Source organism: Lynx canadensis, chromosome E3 (genome assembly GCF_007474595.2).
Source record: "Lynx canadensis isolate LIC74 chromosome E3, mLynCan4.pri.v2, whole genome shotgun sequence".
NCBI classification, from domain to species: Eukaryota; Metazoa; Chordata; class Mammalia; order Carnivora; family Felidae; genus Lynx; species Lynx canadensis.
Genome location: NC_044318.1, coordinates 326,409 through 351,516, shown reverse-complemented (window position 1 = coordinate 351,516; position 25,108 = coordinate 326,409). Strand labels below are relative to the sequence as shown.

Sequence of the window (25,108 nt, the reverse complement as noted above, 5' to 3'; positions counted from 1 at the left end):
GCCCTCCCCCGCACCCCCCCCCCCCGCCCCCGAACCAATGAGAAGCATCTCCGACCCCAACACCACGTACCTAGCCGGCAGCTCAAAGTTCAGCCCCAGGCTACCTCCCTTTCCGGAAGCCAAAGGGTGAAGGTGTTGCTATAGGTGAACCCTGTGAGCTGAGGCTGGGGGCCCCATCCACATACTCTTGATCCCAGGCCCTGTTTCCCCATAAGCACAAACAGAAAGCCAGCCACTCTGCCTTTATTTCCCCTTGCTGTAGAGATCACAGTAAAAGGGTCTTATGGCCAGGGGGTGGCCACAGGGCTCAGGTGAAGCCTCCTCCACCTTAGCACTCACTTGCACTATTCTCTGCCCTTGCTTCCCCTCGGGGACTGGGCAGCACCAGTCCCTCCTGCCCCGAGTACTGTGGCTTTTTTACTTTTCAAACTAAGAAGCAAATGGATGAATCCTGTACAGAGGGCCAGGCCCATCTGCCACATGATTAGGGTGTTCCAGCTAGGTGCAGGCCACCTCAACACTCTTCTGCAAAAAGGGAACAGTTGTCGAAGGCTTCCTCCTGGGGGTGGGGGGAGCCTGGCCAGTAGCACAGTTGTCCTTGTCTGGAGGTTCATTTTTGCCTCAGCTTTTTGATGAAGGACACCTCATCCCGATTCCGGATACCGTAACTGAAAGAGGAGGGCTGTAGTGTGAGGTCTGTTTGTGACTCCTCACCAGAGACTCATGTCAGGGACCAAGAAAGGACAAATAGGAAGAGCACTGTGTCCAGGAAGGTGAGGAAGTGGCAGTGGCCATCGCCCCATAGCCCACACTGTGCCAGCGGGCAGCCTTTCTCCTGCACACATGCTCTCACTGGCCTCCTCTGGCTGTGGGAAGCCCCACCCTGCCACTAGTGAGCAGTGCTCACACCGTGCTTATGCCTCCCGTTCCGGTAGGAAGGGCCCCCAGGAAGCTCCTTGCAGGAAGGAGTCAGTCCATCCAGGGACTGTGCTGGTCTTGGTTATTCCCCGGTAAGTGATTTCAGACTCCTCCTCCGGGGAAGAGGCCCCGGCCCTCTGGCAGGGCTTGGGGAACAAGAGGGCAACACACTAGATGCAGCTCAAAATGTGGCCCCAACTTACTCTCGAAGCTTCTTCCTGTCCTCAGTGAGCTTCTCTCCTGCAGAGGTCAGGTAGTATGTCCTCCACACATAGGACCTGCAAGATTCAGATGGGGATTCAGGTAGACCACAAGCACGGTGACTGGCCAGCTGGGATGCAGGGGCTGTGTGTGAGATGAGCTCAAGGTGCTCAGTCCTGGGGGCCCAGGGCAGGTGGCCTCTTCTTGGCCTTTCCTGCACCACGTATGCACCGGGCATGAGGTAGCTCTAAGGAAGCACTGCTCTCAACGGGCTGTGTGGGGTGGCAGGGAGCCAAACACACCTTCTTAACAAAACAGGCGGCAATACCAACACACAGGCAACAAGACATCTGACCTAGTGGGAGTGAGGAGAGCACCCACGTAAAGATGGGGTGGGGCTGCTGAAAGCTGCCCCATCCGGAACCAGGGAGACCACTTCCGGCCACTGGAAATGCTATCTAGGTGAGGTGAAAGAGCATGAAAGAGCAGCTGAGGCAGGACTCCCAGGCATGGAGGCAGCCACCACGTCTCCATGCTTGGGACAGGGAGCTCAGACCGCGTCGGCACTTTGCAGCATACAGGCAGCAGGTGCTCGTGCGGCACCAGCCCTTCCTGTGGCTCCACTTACCAGCTGATGTGCTGAATGCCTCCTTCCCGCTCCTGCCTGAGCTGCACGTATCTCTGAATGGCCTTCTTCAGGTCCAGGACCGTAGCATTCTGTACCACAACCACAGCTGCAAACAAAAGGAGAACAGCCATGGCGGGGAGCCACGGCCTCGGATGGCAGGAAAGGAACCCAGAAGCTCTGTCCAGATGGTTTTGGATGGAGATTCAGATCTGGGTAGGGTAGGCTTGTGCTTGCCCCAGTATCCTCGGACGTGGCCCTTGAGTTTCCCACCGAGCAGCCATGTTAGCATCTTGCCTGTGTGAAAACTCAGACTGCATGGTCCAAAAGGGGAAGGGAGCACTTACGCATTATTTCTCCATCCATCTTGCACACTCGGACTGTCATTGCTTGGCCATATTCTAGTGCTATTTGTGAATTGACCTCTTCTAAAGTAACCTACAAAAAGACCAAGGGTGGAAGTGGGATCCCTGCCTCTCTTTACCATCCCAAACAACAACAAAAGAAAGCAAGCTGATGGTGTCCAAAAAGCAGTACCATATTTTTTTTTTTAATGTTTATTTATTTTTGAGACAGAGACAGAGCACGAATGGGGGAGGGGCAGAGAGAGAGGGAGACACAGAATCGGAAGCAGGCTCCAGGCTCTGAGCCATCATCAGCCCGGAGCCCGACGCGGGGCTCGAACTCACGGACCGCGAGATCGTGACCTGAGCTGAAGTCGGACGCTCAACCGACTGAGCCACCCAGGCGCCCCAGCAGTACCATATTTTATGAAGAACAAGAAACAAAATTTCTTGCTTGTATGGTAGGGTTTTCCCCAGTTCCACCCACATGTTTGTATTGAATGTGCAAAGTGGATGGGATCTCGGGAGAAAGAGGAGTGCAGAAACAGGAGGATGAGGATCAGATCTGGGTTCTGGGGCTCGGTAGCAGGAAGAACAATGTCAGTTGAGTCTGAGAGCCCCTAATTACCAGGATTCAGGCCAGGGCCCAGGACAACGTAGACGTGAGTCTACCTTTACCTTTAGCATCCTTGTTATTTTGCTCATACTGGAGTTTTTTTTTAATTGTATTATTCTTTAGTTGTATTACAATGTTTTATTATTACCGTGTTGTGGTGTCCTGGTAAATCCTGCACACTTGACCCATGTCTACATTGCCCTGGGCCCTGGCCTGAATCCTGGTAATTAGGGGCTCTCAGACTGAACTGACATTTTTCTTCCTGCTACAAGGATTTAAAGACAGGACCGTCCTGAGGCACACTGAAGGCTGATAAGTGAAAAACCATCAATGCTGATCTGGTCTTTGCGTAAAATTTCACTGTTTTGTTTATCACAGACTCATTCACATGACCTTCGAGTTTTTGAAACAGTGTATTAAAAGGTCATATAGCCTGACTTTTTTTTTTTTTTTAATTTTGTTGTGGTTTGTTTTGACCCCTTTAAATTCTGCTCGCCAGGTGAGAGCCTCGTTCGCCCACCCAACCCCCACCTCCATCCCCGCCCCGGTTAAGACCTTCGTTTGAGCCCAGAGGCGCCTTCCCCTAGCTCCCCATCAGGGCCTCCGGTCCGTCAGCGGGAGCACCGCCCGGCGGGCAACGACCCCCGGCGGCTCCCCGCCCGCGCGCACCTGGATCGGTAGATCGATAGCAGCGGGTCCTGCACGACCATGGCGAGACCCTCCTGGAACACGTCTACCGCCTCGGAGTGTGGCAGCGCCTCCTCTTCGTCCTCATCGTCCTCGGGCGTCTCGGGCCGCACAGCCACCTCCTCCTCCGCCTGCTCCAGGGCGCCTCTTAGTCCCCAGGCACGGCCCGCACTACCTGTTGGGGTACGCGACGGAGGCGGGGCGCGCACCGCGGGGACAGCAGCCCAGTCACGGGGTTTGCGAGGGGCGGGGCCGCCACGAGGACCAATGAGAAGCGCGAGGCGGCCTGCCGCAGTGCTCACTGGGAACGCGAAATCGGCGTTTCCATTGGTAGGCCGGGGGGTGGGGCGGATTCCCGAACCAATGTGAGCTGGAGACGGGCCTGGTGTCTGTGCCCCGCGGCCGGCCGCGGGGGTTGCCGGTAGCTTGCGGGACCCAGGCGGCCGCCATGCTGCTCTTCTGCCCTGGTTGCGGGAATGGGTTAATCGTGGAAGAGGGACAGCGCTGCCACCGCTTCGCCTGCAACACCTGCCCCTACGTGCACAACATCACCCGCAAGGTGGGGCCCAGAGGCCGGCGCCGAGCCGGGAGCCTCCCGTTTCCCCTCCCACCAGCCCCGAGTCCGCCTTCATGCGCCCTTGCTCTCGCAGCCACTTCCCGTCGGATGCAGATCCTGTGGTCCCTACCTTGATCCGGCTGTTTGTCCCGCCCCACTGCCGTCACCTTGGGCTCCGTCCAGTCATCTCCTGGCGTTGCAGTCCTAACCTCGCCCTCGGGCTTCAGGCCCGCGCGCGCGTTCCCGTCACTGTATTCACGGCAGCTGCCCGAGTGATCCTGTCAACGTTTAAGTCAGAGTCCGTCCTGTGCTCGAAAAGTCTCAGTATCTCCGCACATTCCCAGGGCCGGGTAGGCTCTGACGCCAGCACCTCCCCGCGACCTTCCAAGTCTGATGGCACGTCCTAATGTACTCTTCGTCCCCAGCAACAGCAGCCTCTTGGAGGAGCCCCCATTGCGCACGTGCTACCCGGCTTTTGCACATGCCTTCTGCTCGGCTTACTTTTTCCCTAGATAACCATGCCACTCGTTGGTCGTGTCTTAAGTGACTGCTGCGTTTAAAACTTCAGCTCCCCCCCATTTCGTCCGCCTTCCCTTTTTTATTTTAATCCATCGGACTCCTTGCCTTCTAATATACTTTGTAACTTAGGTGCTTTATCACTACTAGGACATAAGGTGTAAGGAAAGCAGTGATGTTTGTTTTGTACCCTGTTATGCTCTGGTGTGAACCTGGAATGTAGTGAAATAATGCACTCTCTATTATAAGTTGTTATTTTGCCTTGATGATAGCATCCTTATTTATTAGCACGCTTTTATTTTTTAGAAGCAGAGCCCTCCCTCCTAATGTTTGTGTATTACTCTACCGCAGGGCTGTGTTGTGGGAGTTTAGGATCTGAAACTGGGAAGAGTGAACTCTTAGGTAACCCTGAAATTTCAGGATGCGTGGTAAAACTTGGGAAGGAAGCCCAATGTGACCTGCTTTGAAAGCTCTCTGGCTGGGCCAGCCAAGTGGTACGCTTTGGCTTTAGTTGTGTTTCTCTCATTTTGGGTTATGTAGTACCGTAGAAGTGTGAGATCCCACCTGTGCTGTTTTCCTTCCTGCTCTGGCGTGTCATCCAGTCCTCGCAGAGATTTTTTTTCTCACCGGTGACTCTTTCTCTTCTTTTGGGGGGTATCCCAAGCCTGGATCCTCTAAATCCCAATGGCAAGTCCTGCTCTGTGAGAGTAGAAACTGTTTTCTTTTAGTAACCCTCTCGTCTGCCTTGAAGGAAGTCTGGCGAGACACTTGAGGACAGGTGTGGTTTGGTGACCCAGGTTTGTAATGTTCCCTTACTTGGAGCCTGAAGACTTGCTGTTGTTTGTTAGGTAACAAATCGGAAATACCCAAAGCTGAAAGAAGTGGATGATGTGCTTGGTGGAGCAGCTGCCTGGGAGAATGTTGACTCTACTGCAGGTGAGAAGGAACCTTTTCTGGTACAGAGCTGTGGAGAGAGATGAGGCTGCTGAGGCTGCTTACGGTGACACTTCGCATGTCCGAGTCAGTGATGTACTTGGAGGAAGTGAGCTTCTAAAAATAGAAAGTGTTAATGTTTTCCTTTAATGATTCGTTACTAAGACAGACAGTATAGGCACAGACCTAGACTAGAGTCTCAGAGTGACCTCTTCATGTTTGATGACCTTGCTGGGCTCTCTTGACCTTTCTGGGGCTATTCCACATTCCCTGATTATGAGAGCGTGAAGTGAGTCAATCCAACACACTCCATAGCTGTGATGATAGCCACAGTGACAGGACTGAAAGAAGTCAGAGCCTAAGGGAAAAAAATTCTGGTGTCGATTTTTAAAAGTTAGTGCCCGGGGCGCCTGGGTGGCGCAGTCGGTTAAGCGTCCGACTTCAGCCAGGTCACGATCTCGCGGTCCGGGAGTTCGAGCCCCGCGTCAGGCTCTGGGCTGATGGCTCGGAGCCTGGAGCCTGTTTCCGATTCTGTGTCTCCCTCTCTCTCTGCCCCTCCCCCGTTCATGCTCTGTCTCTCTCTGTCCCAAAAATAAATAAACGTTGAAAAAAAAAAAAAATTTAAAAAAATAGAAGTTAGTGCCCGAGAGCTTTAAAGTGCTTTTTTTTTTTTTTTCAATATGTGAACTTTATTGTCAAATTGGTTTCCATACGACACCCAGTGCTCATCCCAAAAGGTGCCCTCCTCAATGCCCATCACCCACCCTCCCCTCCCTCCCACACCCCATCAACCCTCAGTTCTCAGTTTTGTTTTTTGGTTTTTTTTTTCTCAGTTTTTAAGAGTCTCTTATGCTTTGGCTCTCTCCCACTCTAACCTCTTTTTTTTTTCCTTCCCCTCCCCCATGGGTTTCTGTTAAGTTTCTCAGGATCCACATAAGAGTGAAAACATATGGTATCTGTCTTTCTCTGTATGGCTGATTTCACTTAGCATCACACTCTCCAGTTCCATCCACGTTGCTACAAAGGGCCATATTTCGTTCTTTCTCATTGCCACATAGTACTCCATTGTGTATATAAACCACAATTTCTTTATCCATTCATCAGTTGATGGACATTTAGGCTCTTTCCATAATTCGGCTATTGTTGAGAGTGCTGCTATAAACATTGGGGTACAAGTGCCCCCATGCATCAGTACTCCTGTATCCCTTGGATAAATTCCCAGCAGTGCTATTGCTGGGTCATAGGGTAGGTCTATTTTTAATTTTCTGAGGAACCTCCACACTGCTTTCCAGAGCGGCTGCACCAACTTGCATTCCCACCAACAGTGCAAGAGGGTTCCCGTAAAGTGCTTTTTTTAAGTCTTGTTTCATATCTGATAGAGGTAAACATGAGCAAGGAAGGAAAGAGGAGAGCCCTAGACGCGCCTGTACTTAGTGGAGGAAGAGCCAACTCCTGCCTAGTACCGTCTTTTTTTCCCCCTGGAAGAACATCCAAATTTGATAGGGTAACATTAGCATTGGCAGAATTTGTCAAAAGGAGATGAATTATGTACCTAGTGTTCAAAATGGTGTTTGAGAGTGTTTGAAGGTGTTATGAAGAGTACGGTCAGTTTCTCAAAGTGAAATAGCTTTGCCTTGAGGCACTTTGCAAAGGTGTGGGGTGTGTGGTGAGATCTTCATAAGAATAGCCTGAGGAACTGTTGCCAAAAGGGATCCCTAAATTGTCTTTTTTTTTTTTTTTAAGTTTATTTATTTGTTTTGAGAGAGAGAGAGAGAGAGTGTGTGTGTGAATAGGGGAGGGACAGACAGAGAAGGAGAGAGAGAATCCCAAGCAGGCTCTGTGTTGTCAGCACAGAGCCCCACACAGGGCTCAAACTCACGAACCGTGAGATCAGGACCTGAGGCGCCCCTGGATCCCTAAATGTAAGGGGAAGTGGACTCATCATACACTGGGGGCTCCTCTGGGAAGATGAGAAGGCGCTGGTGATGGAAACGCACTCAGAAGATTCTTCAGGGAGTGGACCTCATAATGCACATGGTGGCCATGAGTCAATTTTCATGTTACATTTCCAACCAGTCTTCAGCCAGATTAGAAAAGAAAAATGGGACCCCCGGAAGGATGCAGGAGTGTTTTCCGAGTCGTAGGTATCCTCAGTTCCCTCAGTGTGAGAGCATAGGGGGAATGTTGCCACTAACTGTAGCCTTAAATCATGGTACAAGGTAGCCTAGGGAAGGGGTCCCAGATGAATGCAGTGGGAGGAGGGTCTTTGCTGCCTTTCCACAACACCTCCTCTTAAGCGGTGTGTTTTGGTCATTAACATCATTTTTTTTTAATAATGTGAGTCGCTTGTTTTTTCTTGTTGCCAGAGTCCTGCCCGAAATGCGAGCATCCTCGTGCCTATTTCATGCAGCTTCAGACCCGCTCTGCAGATGAGCCAATGACCACTTTCTACAAATGCTGCAATGCTCAGTGTGGACACCGCTGGAGGGACTAGGGCCAGGCTGGCCCAGCGGTGTCAGTGTCTGCTCACCTTGTTCTCCAGGGTAAATTCCCAGTCGGGAGTGTGAACTGGGTCCTGAGTTTTTGCTGGCGTGGCAGAAAGCTAACCCTTTTAGGGTAGCTGCCCAGGATGTCAGCAAATTAGCCTATCTGCCGATGAGCAGGTGAGCTCATTTATGTCCAGGGAGATTTTGTTTGTGGGGGGAAGCGTACCCATAACGTAGTGTACTCTATCTGTGGTCCTGTTGGTTTATCTCTTACGTGAATTGGGTAATTGGTATTCTCTCACCACCAGCTCTCTGAGATACGTACCCTGTTTGCACAACTGATAAAGTTTTACAATTTAGTCCATTAGATGTCCCTAAGTACCTAACTGTTCATTGCAAACTTAATCACAATCTGTTGTGAATATTAATTAAAATGGAAAACCCAATACTGCTTTTTCAGTGTTTTAAATGCCTTGAGAAGTAGACATCTAACAGCTGCCATACTTAGGGCTTTCCTGGTCACAAAATTGCTCATAACATGGATTTCAATGTATCATTTCTGTTCTTGTTTCCTAGGATTGCAGTAAATGTATTAGATAGAGTGTTTTTATTTTTCTTTCATCTTTCCAGTTGCAAAAGAAAAAGGACACCTCAGACTAGATGGGGACAGGATGGCAGTTTGTGGATGGGCAAGTTTCTTTCTCAGGACCTCAGACTTAATTATTTTTCCAAATCTCTCTCTTTTTTTTTTCTTTTGTTAAAGTTTATTCATTTATTTAGAGAGAGAGAGAGAGGAGAGCAAGCGAGCACATGCGCATGAACTGGGGAGGGGCAGAGAGAGGATCCCCAGCAGGGAACCTGACGTGGGGCTCAATCTCACAAACCATGATCATGACCTTGAGCCAAAATTAAGAGTTGGATGTTCAACTGAGTCACCCAGGCACCCCTTCCAAATCTCTTAATAATAAAGTCTCACTTGTGAAATCATGAGCTATAAATTTATGCCTCTAAGACAGATTTGTACTTTTTTTGAGACTTGGTATCTTCCCAGAATTGATTAATCTTTAAGTTTGACACGATGTTTTCTTTTGCCATGACACATAGGCCAGGTCCTGAGGCCCATATCTCTGATTGGTTAGATTCTAAATTTTTTTTTTTTTTCAACGTTTATTTATTTTTGGGACAAGAGAGAGACAGAGCATGGAACGGGGGAGGGGCAGAGAGAAGGAGACACAGAATCGGAAACAGGCTCCAGGCTCTGAGCCATCAGCCCAGAGCCCGACGCGGGGCTCGAACTCACGGACCGCGAGATCGTGACCTGGCTGAAGTCGGACGCTTAACCGACTGCGCCACCCAGGGTGCCCCTGGTTAGATTCTAAAACAGCTTGTTCTGGTTGTACCAATGTGATTTTATAACGTGGGTGGTACCTTTAGTATCTCCTCCGCATGCCATCAGTTTTTATTTCCTCAGATCTTCGCTGTGGTTTGCTGTTGGGTCAGTGGTGAATATCGTGTGCGCTGATGTTAGCCTGCATGTCCGCTTAGCTGGGAGACCTCAGTCAAATCGCTGAACCTCTGCCTTTATTTTGTCATGTGCAAAATGGTGGTAATGATTGTCAATTTCAGGGGTTTACAGACTCTTGTCTGTAGAGGCCAGATAGTAAATACACTTATGGGGCAAGAATCAAAATCTAGGAAAAGAACTTCCGTAACTTTTTATAGACTAAATTCAAAATGTAACCGTAGTAATTGTGTACAGCATTTTATGATGGTGGTCTACTGATGAAAGAATGGATATCATTTTGCTTGACTGGGGTTCAAAGGTAGCGTTTCTTGTCATCAAAGTAGATTACAAATATGCATCTGGTAAAGCTAGTTAAGTGCCTGAGAGCAAATGAAGTTAACTGTTGACGTTACCAGTAGATTGAATAGAGTCAATACTGATGAGAGACACAATTTCCACAAAGGATTTGCGTATTACGCTTTAGCAGGTTCTAATCCGTGTTCTACTGAATTAGTGTTTTCTCAACTTTGAAAATATTCGTGTTTGCAGTTGTTGGGCTGTTCCACAGACCATGCATACAGGCTAATTCTTCAGTTGCTTCTCAGCTCAGTGCTGAGGCATTGACTCGGGAAGAAACAGTTGAGCAGAATCAGTAACATCTGTGGATTCATCATGATCCAGGAAAATTACTTCAAATCATTTTCCTCATTAAAAAATTTTTTTTTAAGTTATTGATTTTGAGAGAGAGCGTGGTGAGCGGGAGAGGGGCAGAGAGGGAGGGAGGGAGAGAATCCCAAGCAGGCCCTGCGCTGCCAGTGTCAAGCCCGACGTGGGGCTTGATCTCATGATGGTGAGATCCTGACCCAAGCCGAGATCAAAGGTCCGATGTTTAACTGACTGAGCTACCTTGGTGCCCCTCATTTGCCTCATTTTGTTTGACTATTGCTGTTGCTTTCAGTGTCTTTAGGTTTTAGAACAACTGTTTTCCAAAATGCCTGTAGTCTTACATTCATTTTCTCTGGACCTGAATTCTTCAGCTGCTGCAATTAAATGCAAGTCATTGTCAGAAAGTAGTTTTCCTGGCTTGGTTAACAAAAGAGGCATTAAGTAATTTAATATGGTTGCTTCATTTTTGTATTTAGTTTTTTGAAGAAATTTTGTGGTGTATGGAGAATAGTGCCAGTGACTTAGTGCTTAGGCTGATAATGTTGACCGGCTGAGGTGTCATTGCATCATAAACAGCCCTTTGCCATCCAATTGATGATGAAATAATCTACACTGTGCCTTGAAAATGTGACATTCATCGTCCGCTTTTCTTGTTTTGTAATGATGGAGATGCACTGCTACTAGGTTAAGGAAAAAAAAGAATATATAGGGCTGCTTCATACTTAGGACTCTGACTAATCCTAGTGATTTTCCAGAACTCTCCTTGGCTCCCTTCTATCATCCAGGAAGGGCACTGTGTTGACTTTCACTGATGTCCTCTCTTACCTGTTTTCCTAGTACTTTGCACTGTTACGATGCATTCTTTTAATTTAAGTTACTGTGTTTGGGGCACCTGGATGACTCAGTTGGCTGAGTGTCTGATTCTTGATTTCAGCTGAGGTCATGATCCCAGGGTCATGGGATTGAGCCCCAAGTCAGGCTCCATGCCAGCGTGGAGCCTGCTTAAGATTCTCTCTTTCCCTCTGCCCCTCTCCCCTGCTCATGAACTTGCATTCTCTCTTGAAAATAAAATAAGTAAATAATAGATAGATAGATAGATAATAATAATACAAAATGAGAGGGGCATATGGGTGGCTCAGTCGGTTGAGCGTCCAACCTCGGCTCATTCATGATCTCACCGCTTGTGAGTTCGAGCCCCGCGTCGGACTCTGTGCTGACAGCTTGGAGCCTGGAGCCCCCCTTCCGATTCTGTGTCTCCCTCTGTCTCTGCCCCTCCCCTGCTCGTGCTGTGTCTCTCTCTCAAAAACAAATAAATGTCATAAAAAAAAATGAGATACTGTATTTTTCTCATATACTTTCCTTGTGGTTCTTTTTTTATAGCGTGTGTTTCTCCTCCCATATTTCCTGTTTATCCGTTGGAACCATATTTTCCTTTACATCTTCGAGCATAGTTAGAGTAGCTGCTTTAAAACCTGTGCTGTTTCCAACAACTTAGTCCTGGGAGTCTGTGTGAATTGATTACCTTTCTTAAGTGTGGATCACGTAATTCTGTTCTTATGTCTAATGCTCTTGGATTCATCTTGGAAATATGAATGATATAGACCATAGATACTAGATTCTGTTACGTTTCTCTGGAGAGTGTTGATTTTTTAATTATATATAAAGCAGAGCGTAAACTTTTGTGTCTCTGACGTAGGCAGCCGCTGAAACTTCTGTTCAGGCTGTTAACCTTAGCTGGGCTGTTTAGAGTTGGCCTGTATACATACAGTTCAGAGGGTCATCCAGAGATTTTGGTATAGGTGTATATATGTCTGTCTGTCTGTCTGTCTGTACATATGTAGAGTTTAGATGTAGAATTTGGTGCTCTCCTCTCTAGCTTTTTTTCCTTCCAGGATTTCCTCCCTTTCCAGCTTTTGTGGTCTCTACCTTAGGGGTCATGGTGTGGATGGTGTGGTCTGCTGGACTTAAGGTAGCAAATCCTAGTTTCAACAAGGTGAGAGAGGGACCCTGACAGAGAGAAGGAAGCTCTCTTTCTAAGGATACTAGAGAAGCTTCAGTCAATATACACATATGTGCTTGTCGTAGGGAAGATGTGGGCCAAGCTGATTAAATTTTAAAGTGGAAAGATGTATGATTTATGTTTCTGGCCATTCCTAAGGTGCTGTGTGAGCTGGAGCCTTTGAGTTCATCTCTCTGTGGGTCCTGGTGACCTCAGACCCAGAGCTGTAGCTCTGGGGTATCTGAAACTTGCCCAAGATGTTTTTTTTTTTAACTTTTTTTTTTTTTTTTTTTCCAACGTTTATTTATTTTTTGGGACAGAGAGAGACAGAGCATGAACGGGGGAGGGGGCAGAGAGAGAGGAGACACAGAATCGGAAACAGGCTCCAGGCTCCGAGCCATCAGCCCAGAGCCTGACGCGGGGCTCGAACTCACGGACCGTGAGATCGTGACCTGGCTGAAGTCGGACGCTTAACCGACTGCGCCACCCAGGCGCCCCGCCCAAGATGTTTTGATGCACAGAGCACACACATGCACGTTGAACTGTGACCTTATTTGGTACCCCAAGAAGCACAGACCCGATAAGTAAATGAAAAGATGCATATCTTCACTAATAATCAGTGAAGTGTAAATGAAAGCAACCTGAGGTATCTTTGCCTATCAGACAGGCAATTGATAATGTACACGGCTGGCGACAGGCATTCTTACATTTCTGTTGGAGTAGAAGTTGGTATGTTTTTGGAATGTCACTTGGCAAGGATCAGTATTTTAAATGCTGAACCTAAACCCCACAGTTCCACCTCTAGCAATTATTATTTTTTTTTTAGTGTTCATTTATTTTTGAGGAGAGAGAGAGAGAGAGAGAGGAGAATGTGCGGGGGAAGGTAGAGAGAGAGGGACACAACAGAATCCAAGCGAGCTCCAGGCTCTGGGCTGTCAGCACAGAGCCTGACGTGGCGTTTGAACCCACAAACCGTGAGATCATGACCTGAGCTGAAGTCAGACGCTTAACCAATTGAGCCACCAGGCACCCCTTACTCTAGCAATGATTTGTATAGAATTACTCATTCTGATGAGTTAAGGTCCATGCCCAGACTTGTTCACTGCCTTGTTTAAAGTTGCATATGTGCACTGGAAATTAATATAATGGTATATATCTCAAGAAACAAAAAACATATAGGCAGCAATCCACAGGTCCATCAGCGGGATTATTGAGCCATGGCATGTGCTACCCTTAAAGGCATATGAAAGGCTTTTATGTGCTGACCTAGAAGGATGTTGAGAACAGCCAGAGGAACAAAGAGCCTGCAAAGCTCAGACACAGTGTGAATCCATTAAAAATGTCCTGGGTGGCTCAGTCGGTTAAGCATCCATCTTGGCTCGGGTCATGATCTCTCAGTTCGTGGGTTCGAGCCCCATGTCGGGCTCTGTGCTGACAGCTCAGAGCCTGGATCCTGCTTCGGATTCTGTGTCTCCCTCTCTCTCTGCCCCTCCCCTGCTCACGCTCCCTCTCTCTCTCTCTCTCTCTCTCTCTCAAAAATAAATAAACATTGAAAATAAAAAATCTTTAAAAATGTCCATTTGTGGGGCGCCTGGGTGGCGCAGTCGGTTAAGCGTCCGACTTCAGCCAGGTCACGATCTCGCGGTCCGGGAGTTCGGAGCCCCGCGTCGGGCTCTGGGCTGATGGCTCAGAGCCTGGAGCCTGTTTCCGATTCTGTGTCTCCCTCTCTCTCTGCCCCTCCCCCGTTCATGCTCTGTCTCTCTCTGTCCCAAAAATAAATAAACGTTGAAAAAAAAAAATTTAAAAAAAAAAAAAAAAAAAAAAAAAAAAAAAATGTCCATTTGTTTGAGCTTCAGCTTTGTCTGGAAGGACTTGTGCCTAACGTCTCGCAGAGGCTCCGTCTGGGGTGAAAAAAGGGGAGTCTGTTCTTACTTTTCTTTTGTATCATTTGTTTTTCTTTAACTGAGAAGATATTAATTTTGTGTGTTTAACAATCTCTCCAGTGGTGTTTCTTGGGAGGAATGCAGCAGGCACTCCACCAGTCAAAGGTCGAATCACCAAAGCCTACCTTTGGTGTCATGGGGAAAGAAGGATCATCCCACCTTCTAGTTCCCGGGTTTATGATTAGTGGTAGCAGTTGTCTCTCAACCCCACTTGTGACAGCTGCTCTGATCTGCATCGTGGTTTCAGATGTGGGCGGGCCTGTGTCAGCCTGCCGTGGGAGGCTCACGTCACTGCTCACTGCATTTATATCCTGAATCAGGCAGAGAGACTTCGCTGCAAACGCAGGAGCGGTCACCTCCAGGTCTGGAGGTTGGTGGGGGGGGGGGGGCCCTCCGACTTGCCATGGGACCCAGCAGATGCATCTGGGAAGGTGAGTCTGTGATTTGGACTTCTCAACACTCAAGTCAGCATGAGTGGATGGCAGAGAGTGGCAGACAGCAGGCCATCCCTGGGCCCTGGGAGGAGCCTGTGGATGGACTTTGAAGCGGTTGGGAGCATCGCCCTAGTTTTACCTCCTCGGGTGTCCTGGTCTGGGATGTCTCCAGGAGACAGCATGTTGGCGGTATTTGCTGAAGAATGACAGGCTATCACTACCTGGCCTGAGTACCATTGGGCAGAGGGAAGGATCTGAGTTTGTCACGTTGAGTTTTAGGTATGGAAGACTTTGCTTCCTCAATAACTGAGCGAGGGGTGGTTCTGGGGCCAGATGGTCTGAGATGCGATGGCCATGAGTGGAGATGAAGGACCAGGCCCCTGCGTCTGGCAAAACCTCTTCAAACCCCCATGCCCTTGGGGGGCCTTCGGGCAGAAGAGAAGCCAGAGTCTTGGGATCGCCCCTTTGGAGCTATGGGTGGCAGCACATGAGGGTGGGGTTCCAGAAGGAGGATCAACTCTGCCAAGCAGAAAGAAGGGGAGATGAGGATCTGTGCTCAGTAACATCCAGAGTCCTGCTCCCAGGGGCCCAAAGCATCAACACCATTTCAAGGCAAGGTCAGTGTCTGTAGGGAGATTCGGGATGCATTTCTTACCCTGTTGGGGCTAGGTGCAGGGGCACAACATAAATCAGACAGTGTCTCACCCTGGAAGAGCCTTGTGTAAAGGGCAGCTTAGCAGTGGGCTTGCTGACATGGCCGCAAAGGTGCTATGAGGGAGTTTCTGGGCAGAGGAGGTCAGTTAACACGTGCAGGGAGAGAAGGTGCATCGTTTTTCTCCATTTAACCCCCAGGCCCCCCAAAGAGAACTGTATCAACACCCTTATTCTGTGCTGCTCCTACAGCACTACCTGCTACCCTGCTTCTGTCACGAGCTGACTGGCTTTGCTTTGTCATGTCTGGTCTGGCCAGAGAGACCCTAGGGAGCTTGGGGAGTGCTTCATGAAGGAGGGGGCATGTGATACGCAAGGAAGTCGGGCAGAGGAGACAGTGTGAGGTGGATTAGACCAGCAGGAGACCTAGAGTGAGTTCCATTTTTAAAAAAAAAAAAAAAAATATATATATATAGTCTGGGAGCCTGGATGGCTCAGTTGGTTAAGCATCTGACTGTTGGTTTTATCTCAGGTAATGATCTCACAGTTGATACACGGAGCCCCATGTTGGGGCCTGTACTGGGTGTGGAGTCTGCTCGGGATTCTCTCTCTCGCTCCCTCTCTCTGCCCCTCCCTTGCTCACTCGCATGCTCTCTCGCTCGCTCTCTCTCTCCCCCCTCCCTCCCCCCAAATAAATAAATAAGTAAACTTAAAAAAATAAAAATATAGACTGTTTAAGAGGGGACAGTAAGTGGATGCAGTAATCTGCATGAAGCCAACTTGGAGGATGGCCTCCAGGCACCCTGATCTGGCAGGGATTCCTTCCTCTGGCATCAGGTGAGTGCTCGGGGTGTGAGGGCCAGGGAAGGTGAGGGTCTGAGTCTGTCTGGAACCCTTTCCCTGCAGCATACTTCCTTGTGGCAGTGTGTGAAGGTTCTGATGCAGGAGTCCAGCTATAAGGCAGCCCTTAACTTGGTGGCGGGCCAGGAAACCAGGGCAGGAAATCTGGGAGGCCCTAGTGGTCAGACCTCATGGACTTGACCCTGAGGAGGGTCCTGGAGGAGATGTGTCCTGAGAGGGGACCAGAGTGCTTGTGGGCTGAAGGCGGTGGCCGCAGACCTGATGGGGGAGGGGCAGGGCTGGGGGCTGGCGTCAGCCGCGCTCCCTGGCAAGACTGTCTCGAGGGGCAGACACTGGCTTCCCTCCTCCTGCTCTGACAGCCATCCTGTGAGATGGTCCGGGGTTGTCTGAGCTGTGATTAGATCTCCCTCGTGTCATCCCAGTGCCTGTTCCAGGACCACGGAGTATGCGGATGGGGGTTTCTACGCTGCCTGGCCCAGTTTCTGTTGTCAAGGACGTGGGTAGCCCAGAGGAGACAGAGGCCAGTGGTGCCCAGGCTTTCGTGGCAACTGGCTGGACACATGCTAAGAACAGAGGTGCCAGGTGCCAGGTGTGGGGCGGCACGCCACCCTGCCCAGCTCACTTTGTAGAGACAGAAGCATTCTCTGTGGGAAGAGTTCTCGGAGGAGAAGCAGGGACCATCCCCCCAGGTGGCCCTGCATAGGTCTCCGCTGCTCCCACAGGGTGGGTCCTGGCCCTGGTAGCTCTCAGCTGTCCCTGCTCTGGGGCCTGTTGAGCTTGGAGCCACCCCACCCTGTGCTCTCGAGCCATCTGGGACGGTCTGGCCCAGCCGGCCCAATTCTGCGTAGACGGAGGGCTCCTTCCACTGGGGCCCGGGTTAGCTCTTCAGCTTGAAGTGGCTGCTGTGCCTCAGGCCCCCCGACCTGATGCTCGCTCTGATCCTGTCACTGCACACCCTGACCGTGGGCAGTTGTCCGGCTGCTCCCCCGTCTCCACCCAATCACTGTGCAGGAGGGGACAGACGCTGGGGGGCGGGGGTAAACTCGCTACAGCCTCCCATGCTGTGGCTGGTGCTGCTAGGTGACGCTGCTTGCTAGGAAAGGGTGCAGTCTTCCTGAGCATGGATCTTAACAGGGGTCAGTCCTGTGGGTACATGGCTAGGCTGCTGGGGTGTTGGGTGGTGTCTGCCCCCCTGCGTGTGTGCAGGCTCCTTCAACGTTTACGTGCTGTGGTCTGTGCTGCTTTTTTGCCTCCTTATCACCCATCAGGCTTGCATAACCAGGCTGGCCCTGCTTCCTGCTTAGGACCTATCAGCGCACCATCTGGAGCTACAAATAGGGTGATAGGAAGTCAACAGCCTCCCAGCACCCAGGCACTTGTGAACACCCAGTCCCTTCGTCTCCAGCTTACCCCTGGTCCCCCCAGGGATCCTGTTGCTCAGGCTGGCACTCCTCTCTTGGGGTGCTCTCCTTCGCGGGACCGGCACCTTCTAAACGGGGATGCGATCCACAGAGCTTAGGGAGCGCAGTTTTGTTGCAAGGACACGCCGCTGCGATCCTCCTACCTAATCCTGGGTCAGAACATTGGGATGGGTCTTTGTTTAAGGAGACAGGCTGTGTAGACGTTGGCTGTGTGACCCTGGGCAAGGCATTTCCCCTCCTTGGGACTCAGCTTGCTTGTCTGTGTGTAGGGACGGTCTTTCTACCTCACAGGGCTGCTGTGGGAACTCAAGTGTATGAGGCAAGCTACGCAGTCTGCACAAAGTTACCCTTACCCTGCCTTCCTTGCACGACAGGACCTGGGCCCAGCAACAGGGGCTGTATTGGCAGAGGATGCCTGTCCCAGAGAAGAAACGTGTAGGCAGACTCAGACACATAGCTGGTTCAGAGTCCAGAACCCACCAGAAGATCTGGGTTGGAGGGCACCGTGCTATATGCTGTAGCCACGAATCTTTGGTCTGGCCGATGTATCTTTCTGAGCTTCAGTTTCTTATGGGAGCAGCTCAGGCAGTGGTGTCCAATCCCTGTCATGGGACATGGTGAGGGTATTGGTGGTGACCCACTCAGAGCTGTCAGTGAGGGGCACACTCCATAGGGAGTGGACCTCATGGGGAGCATGCCTCACAGGGGGAGCCCTCACGGTGAGCACCTATCGGGGGGTTCTCCCCACAGAGAGCAGCCCTCATGGTGAGTGTCCCCAGGGGGGTGCTCTCAGCCCGGTTCCTTGCAGGGTGGACCTTGGAGACTGAGGCCCTGATGCGGGAGCTGAGTACCTGGCTCCTGATCTGCACGTGCATCAGCCCTTGGGTTGGCTTGGGAGTCTCCATCCACGGGGAAGGAGGAGGTGAGGGCTGGGCACTGGTGTCTGTGTGAGGCCAGGGGGTGGAGGGCTTGGGGGGCAGGGCTGTCATCTGTCTCACTCCCCAGGGAAGGCTTTGCCTCGAGCTGTGCTTGGGGCTGTCGTCCAGGGACCAGCCTGGACTTCATTCCCACCCATGCACCATGGCTCAGAGCCCATCACCTCCCAGCCCTGCCCTCGATGCATTGTCCTGGGATCATTCTCAGGGGACTGCCCCGTCAGAGTGTCAGCTGCTAGGTACTAATCCTGCCCTGAAGCAGCCGTCGTGAGCTCCCAAACGTCACCGTTCCCAGGGCTCGGGGCTGGATCTCTCATCTGCCTCAACAACAACATCCTAAGGATCGACTGCCACTGGTCGGCTGTAGAGCTGGGTCAGGGCCCCAGTCCCTGGCTCCTCTTTACCAGGTGAGGCTGGAGGGCCAGGCCCACCTGGGCAGGGGCCAGGGGCCAGTGGTGAGAATGGGTCCCCATGATAGCAGCAGTAGGGGCTGGGCTGGTGCAGCGGCCCCTTGGTGGCGACACGTACCCTTTCCAGCAACCACGCCGTGGGCAGCAATCACAGATGTGTCTTCCGGGCCAGCGAGTGCACTCTGGTGCTGCCGCCTGAGGAGGTGCTTGTGCCTTCTGACAACTTCACCATCACTTTCCACCGTTACGTCTCTGGGAAGGAGCAGGTCAGCCTGGTGGACCCGCAGTACCTGCCCCGGAGACATGGTGAGGCCTGGGGTAGGGTGCTTTGGTGGGGAACATCCTGGCTTCATGGGGATTGGGGGCAGGGTCCCATTGCCCTTAACCTCCACGGCTCAGCGGGTGCTCTCTGTCCCTGCTAAGAGACACCCAGGGCTATGAGCGAGCAGGGCCCCTGGGAGGGAGGGGCCCACTGGTTAGTGGAGAGGTAGGGTTCAGGAGGAGGACGAAGACTCAGGGCTGTAAGTCAGGGCAAGGGTACAACTTGAGTCACTTGAAATACACTTCAGTCACAGTAGGAAGAAGTCCGGTAAGACCCTGGGAAGCTTATGGCTGCAGGGGCCGTAGGAACTCACTGTCATCTCGTCCCACCTGAGGCCTCACTGGGAGACAGCAGCAGGGAGGAGACGGAGACCTGCCTCCCAGTGAGGCCCCTTGTCTGGAAGGGCCTTGACCATTCCCTGCCCCCAGCATTTTTCGGACCCCCGGTGCTGGGCACGCTGACACGCACACCCTCACGTGGCCTCATTCTGTTTCAGTGAAGCTGGACCCTCCCTCTGATTTGCAGAGCAATGTCAGCTCTGACTACTGTGTCCTGACCTGGAGCGTCAGTCCTGCTTTGGAGCCTCTGATCTCCATGCTCACCTATGAGCTGGCCTTCAAGAGGCAGGGGGAGACCTGGGAGGTAACGCTGGGCTGACTACTCCAGGGGCCTCTCTCTTCTGGGAGCAGCAGCCAAGGGCCACTCGGGAGATGCCAACTTGGAATAATGAGGAGGGGAGGTGGCCAGAGTCAGGAGTGTGACTGTGCACGTGTGCATTTGTACGTGAGTGTACCTGTGTGTACGTGAATATGTGTCTTTATGTGTGTGATGAGCACCGGCTATGCCTATATATATGAGTGTGAGTGTAGTGAGCGTGTTTGTGTGTGCAAGCGCACATAGGGGTAGATGAGTGTCAGTGTGTGTACGTGTGCCTGCGTGTGTGCCTGCGTGTGTGGTTGTGTGTGTGCATGTGTGTTCTTGAGGGCTGATGGACCCTGTCACCCTCAGCAAATGATAACTGTTCTCTACCCCACAGCAGGCCCAGCACAGGGATCACATTTTTGGGGTGACCTGGCTCAGGCTTGAAGCCATCGAGTTGGACCCTGGTTCCAGCTACGAGGCCAGGCTGCGCGTCCGGATGGCCTCGCCGGAGGATGACCTGGCGGAGGAACAGCGCTATGCGGGCCAGTGGAGTGACTGGAGCCAGCCTGTGTGCTTTCCCTCTCCCCAGACCTCTGCCCGAGGTGGGGGTCTCCCTCCCAGAGCGCCTCCCTTCCCATGCTTGTCACACCCTCCCACCTTTTCAGCCCCCTGGAACTTCCTCCCTGAGGCAGTTATACCCCGGTTGACCACCTTCCCCTGCAAATCTGAGATTTTTAACTCGCCAAGCATTGGGCTTCTTGGAAACTATAGTTACTGTCTGTCACTGGGAGTGAGTGTGGCCCACCAGGCCTATGCTTCTGGCTCTGGAGGCTGGACATGGTCTCATCTCCCTAGGAAGGGCTGGGCTGACCTTTGTAACCTGCTAGGAAGGGTGGCTGACACTGATGACCTTGCAGATGGAGGAGGTGAGACCCAGGGGTAGGTGATCCATTAGCAGGCATGACGCAAACCTCTGTGGCCTATGAGAAAATTTCCACTGTGGCCCGGGGCGCTCCCAGGGGTGCTTTGCCATGTGGACTGGGAGGAACATCCTGGTGCCAAGGAGGCTCACGACCCTGGGCCCTTCCTACCCACAGACCCCCTGTTATCACCTCGGGGGCAGCCTGACGGCACCCTTGTCGCTGTACCTGTCTTTCTGCTACTGACCAGCCTGACCTGCCTCCTGTTCAAGCTTTCACCCAGGTCGGTAGCCAAGGGGTGTGTGTGTGTGTGTGTGTGTGTGTGTGTGTGTGCGCGCGCACGCGTGTGTGTGTGAATGTGTTCATGTGACTCTGGGTGAGTTTCCGTGTGCATGTCAATGTGTGTGCATGTGAGTCAGTATGTCTGTGTGTAGGTGTGTGGTAGGTGGGGCATCTCGGGCCAAACCTCTGGCCCTGGATGGGGTGGGGGGTTTTTAACCCTCTGCCCTGGACCTGTGGGGGAGTTCCTCAGTTGCCAGGTGAGGAAGCGGGTGCTTGGTGGGGCTGTGAAGGCCAGGCTCGACCTGGGAGCTTAAGAAAATGCCTGAAGTGCGTGAAACCGTGTGCGACGAGATCTGGTTTATATTTTGAGAATACATTTTGGGGGTACAAGGATATGGAGAGGACCTGCTGGGAGGCCAGTGGTGGCGTCCGGAAGGAGGAGAGAGAAGCAGAGGGGGAGCAAAGTGGAGGCAATTGCCAGGTCTTAGGAAGAGAAACCTAGGGGTCAGATGAGGTGGGACTGGGGACTCTTGAGGTGGGGAGCTGGAGAGAGGCCACTTCCTCCCCTGGGAGGCTGGTGAGGCTGCTGGGGACCTGTTGTGTTGGAGCCCTGTGCCACATCCTCGTGGCAGGGCCAGTGGGTCTGTTGCTCAGTGAGGAGTCAGGTGGGGTAGGAAGCTGCCCCCTGTCTGCCAGGAGCACAAGTGTGGTTCCCGAAGGTGCCAGCTCCCTCTGTGGGCTGTGGACACAAGTGGTCACCTTGTAGCCCTGAACCCACCATGACAGCTCACCCTGTAAAGGACACGTGTCTTGGTATAAGTCAGTTCTATGGGGCCCTAAGCCAGGGAGGCCACGGGGGCAAGTGTCGGGTCTTGGAGCCAACAAGAGGTAAGAATGGCAGCAGCCCAGGTGAAGCAGGGCCACCTCTGGCTGGAAGGGAGCAAAGCTCCTGCGGGGACATCATGCCTCCTGGAGCTGGGCCTCCAAGGGCCCCTCCTTGGGCGTGCATAGGCCTCCAGGTGTCCTCTCTTGGCCCCAGGGTGAAGAGAAGCTTCTACCAGAACGTGCCGTCTCCAGTGGCCTTCTTCCAGTCCCTGTACAGTGTGCACAATGGGGACTTCCAGGTGCGTGCACAGTTCACGGCAGGGGTTGAGGGAGAGTCTGGGCTTGCCTACATTCTGACCCGACAAAGATGTGGACTTCTGGTGAGAGTTGGGGGCTAGCATGGGGGCCTTTGTCAGTGCTTTGAGCTTTTTTTGGTGTATGTAGTCGGTTTACATTTACACGCCGTGTCTCAAATGCATCAGAACAATTAGCTTTATTCTCTGTTGTGGGTTTCTTTTCATTTCTGAGTAGCAGCCCCTGTGAGGTGTATGGTCAGTTTAAGGTGCAAACAGTGGTGCTGTCTGCAGCTGCCACATGTCTCGTCCCCGCTTCTTCTCTGAAGGTTTCTGCGGGGAGGGTCTGGTGCTTATACTATCCCTGGGGCCTTCGGTGGTCTATGGGCGACCGCTCTGGTGGCCACTGTGGAGTGCCTGGCCTCTCCTGTTCCCCTGAGTAGCATGCTGGCACCATGAGCACTGAGTACACTCCACACGTGTCTCTTTGTGGTGCCACGGTGAGTACTACCTGGAGGGTCGCGTCAGACACCTCCCCCTCCCCCCCCAGCCCCCCACTGGCCTGGAGGCTCCTGCCCCTCGCTGGGCAGGAGGGGGGCAGGGAGCAGCCCCAGCAGGTGGTCTCAGGTTCCCCACTGTGGGTGGTGGATGGGAGGTGATGCTTCCTGGTGCCCTCGGACCTGCTCTTCCCTGATGCCCTTGCCGTTGCCGGGTTTCCCTCTGCCTAGTCCTTGTGTTTCTCAAAAGGGAGCCCAGAAAATAAAAAAAAAAAATTAAAGAGGGAGCCCAGTTCTCAAGATTGTTGCCCAAAAGTATAACTCAAAGCTTAAAGCTGAGCATTTTGTCCTTGGTGGAGGCCACCCCCTTTTCTCAGGCAGTGGCCATCACTGTCAAGACCCCTGGGGTGTCTGGGGACGAAGGCAGATTCCATCACCCTGGAATGTATCTTCTGGGTCGCGGGCACCCAGCCCTCCTCTGTAGACCCATGTCACCAGCCAGGGTACTTAGACCCCTCCAGTGGTGATATGGAGCCATGGGTCGGCTGTCCAGGGAGCAGGGCAGTAACAGAGGGTGAGGTATGTGTGGTCCATTTGGTGGTGATTCCTGGTCCCGCATAGGAAATACTTTCCTGTAGGAGGTGGGGGCCTCCTGTGGCTCCACGGATGGGTCCAGGTCTGCTGCCCTTAGCCCGAAGGTGCTGGTTCCAACAGCGTCTCCGTGTGTGTGTGATGGGGGTTCAAGAGGGGGTGCCCAGTCTCTGTAGCTGATGGAAGTGCCTAGAGCAGCGGCCAGGGGTTCTCTCTGTCCTCGACACCTGTCACCAGCACGGATTACTGAGGGTCCTGAAGAGACTCAGGGTCCTGTGCTGAGGCTGGGCTGGCACACGGAGGGTGAGACAACATGTTCCAAGCACAGTCGTTGCTTGGACTCTGGGTGAGGATGTCTGGAGAGCTTCTTGGAGGAGCGGGGGAAGCTCCTTCCAGGGAGAGTCCTGAACATGCTGCCTGAGCCCTTCCCCCCACCCCCCATGCTCTGTTCTAGACCTGGGTAGGGGCCCACAGAACCGGTCTGCTGCCGAGCCAGGACTGTGTCGGTTCCCCGAGAAGAGCCTCGGAGTCTAGTGGCCAGGAGGCCATTGCGTGGCTGACCTGTGGCCCAGTGGATCCTGCCTGGCAGTCAGTGGTCCTGGAGGAAGAGGAGAAAGGCCCACGTCCTGGCCTCCCAGAGGCTGTGTTGTTAGCAGGTCGTGTGGCACAGGGAGAGCAGCCACCTGCCTACCTGCCACAGGAGGACTGGGTCCCTGGGAGCCCCACCAGGCCAGCTCTCCCACAGGCAGAGGGCAGCAGTGGTGACTACTGTGCCTTGGGCTGTCCCGGGGCGTGCCACCCCTCGACCTTCCCAGGACGCATGCAGAGCTCTGGGCCCAGCCTGGCTTTGGCCTGTGGCCTTTCCCGTGACCAGCAGAGCCTGGATGCCACGCAAGGAGGGACCTGTGTGGGAGTCGGTCACAGAGAGGAGCAAGACCCTGGTGAATGTGTCGCATGAGGCCCTCAGGGCACTTTCTTCGCTCCTACCCTTGGCAGACGCTGGCTTTGATTTAGAACCCTGACGGGGCCAGCTGCATAATGTCCATCATGTGGAAAATGGACTACAGTCTCTGAGAATGAAGCCCCTGCACAGATACCCTGTCCAGATGGAGGCCGAAAACCCCTCCTCCCTCCCCTCCCCTCAGCATCCTACCACGCAGCTCCCACTCCCGGGCTCGCCACTTCCCTCCCTGCTTTCGGGCTCCACCCTGGTCCCTCACAGAAGTGGGGGTGTTGGCTCCACAGCCTGTTCTGCCCTCACTCCCTTAAAGGGCCAGCCGGCACCCAACGACGCAGATGAGGTGCTGGGACCAGGCGGAGTGTTGTCTTTCTGTGCCTCCCTGAGGTACCTCTGCTACTGAGATTAAAGGGGATTCAGTGGTTGTTTCAAACTGCTGCTGCTGACTGGGAGAGGGGCCCACAGGAAGTGCAGGGGGTGGGTGTCTGTCTCTTCTCGGGTTTTCTGGGGTTGGAGATGCTGACATTTTGAAGTTAGCATCCAAATGGAGACCTGTCCCTCTCTGGGCGACCAACCAGAGAGGGCACCTCTGCATGAGTCTCTGGTGTCCCCTGAGGCCTGTACAGAAAAAAAAACCAAAAAAAAAAGCACACTTGTGGACCCAGGCTCCCAAAGGCAAAGGCTTCCTCTGCCTCAGACAGGCATCCCCCTCCCCTCTGCGTGCCTGCGGAGGCCCCTGGGGTTTTGTGGGGAGCCTCAGCTGAGCCAGATCATGGTCAGAAGGGGTGAGGCAGGACCCAGAATGTATTTTTAGCGTGTAGAGAGAGGAGGGGTGTGGACGGAAGTGAGGTGTAGGCATGTTCAGCTCTAACCAAGGATAGAAAAAATAGCATGAGTCACCCGCCCCTTGGGGAGCCCTGGCCTGGGGTGTTATTATAGCAGCATCCGCGTGGCTTCTGTGGCTTCACAGGGAACCTGGGCCACCTGCATATGACGAGTGACCCCCACAGCGGGGATGCCTCTTGTGCGTGGCCGGAGACATTGTTCCTGTGAGTCACACATCTTCTCTCGG

At 52.6% G+C, this 25,108-nt stretch overlaps 3 protein-coding genes across 6 annotated transcripts; 2 read left to right on the top strand and 1 right to left on the bottom strand.

Moving 5' to 3' along the window:
- Positions 1-227: 227 nt before the first annotated feature.
- Positions 228-4,116, bottom strand: SNRNP25 (small nuclear ribonucleoprotein U11/U12 subunit 25). Its single transcript, XM_030300909.1, is given in 7 exon segments — positions 228-668; positions 1,122-1,196; positions 1,748-1,853; positions 2,092-2,182; positions 3,374-3,390; positions 3,393-3,566; positions 4,078-4,116. Coding segments are annotated over 6 exon segments (369 nt in total). The 5' UTR covers positions 3,415-3,566; positions 4,078-4,116; the 3' UTR covers positions 228-610.
- Positions 3,793-8,328, top strand: POLR3K (RNA polymerase III subunit K). Its single transcript, XM_030300908.1, has 3 exons — positions 3,793-3,950; positions 5,312-5,399; positions 7,763-8,328. Exons 1-3 carry the CDS (start codon positions 3,840-3,842, stop codon positions 7,888-7,890), a joined length of 327 nt encoding a protein of 108 aa, XP_030156768.1. The 5' UTR covers positions 3,793-3,839; the 3' UTR covers positions 7,891-8,328.
- A 5,558-nt stretch (positions 8,329-13,886) lies between these two features.
- On the top strand, positions 13,887-24,469 carry IL9R (interleukin 9 receptor). Of its 4 annotated transcripts, none has more exons than XM_030301213.1 (9): positions 13,887-14,425; positions 18,170-18,283; positions 18,592-18,703; positions 18,834-19,012; positions 19,525-19,670; positions 20,065-20,272; positions 20,768-20,873; positions 21,912-21,996; positions 23,533-24,469. In XM_030301213.1, the coding sequence occupies exons 1-9, from the start codon at positions 14,242-14,244 to the stop codon at positions 24,034-24,036; spliced, it is 1,638 nt and encodes a 545-aa protein (XP_030157073.1). In that variant the 5' UTR covers positions 13,887-14,241; the 3' UTR covers positions 24,037-24,469. The 4 variants fall into 4 exon arrangements, with proteins under 4 accessions (XP_030157073.1, XP_030157072.1, XP_030157071.1 ...); XM_030301212.1 differs by having other exon boundaries at positions 13,887-15,045; positions 20,068-20,272; XM_030301211.1 differs by having other exon boundaries at positions 13,887-15,045.
- Positions 24,470-25,108: the final 639 nt, after the last annotated feature.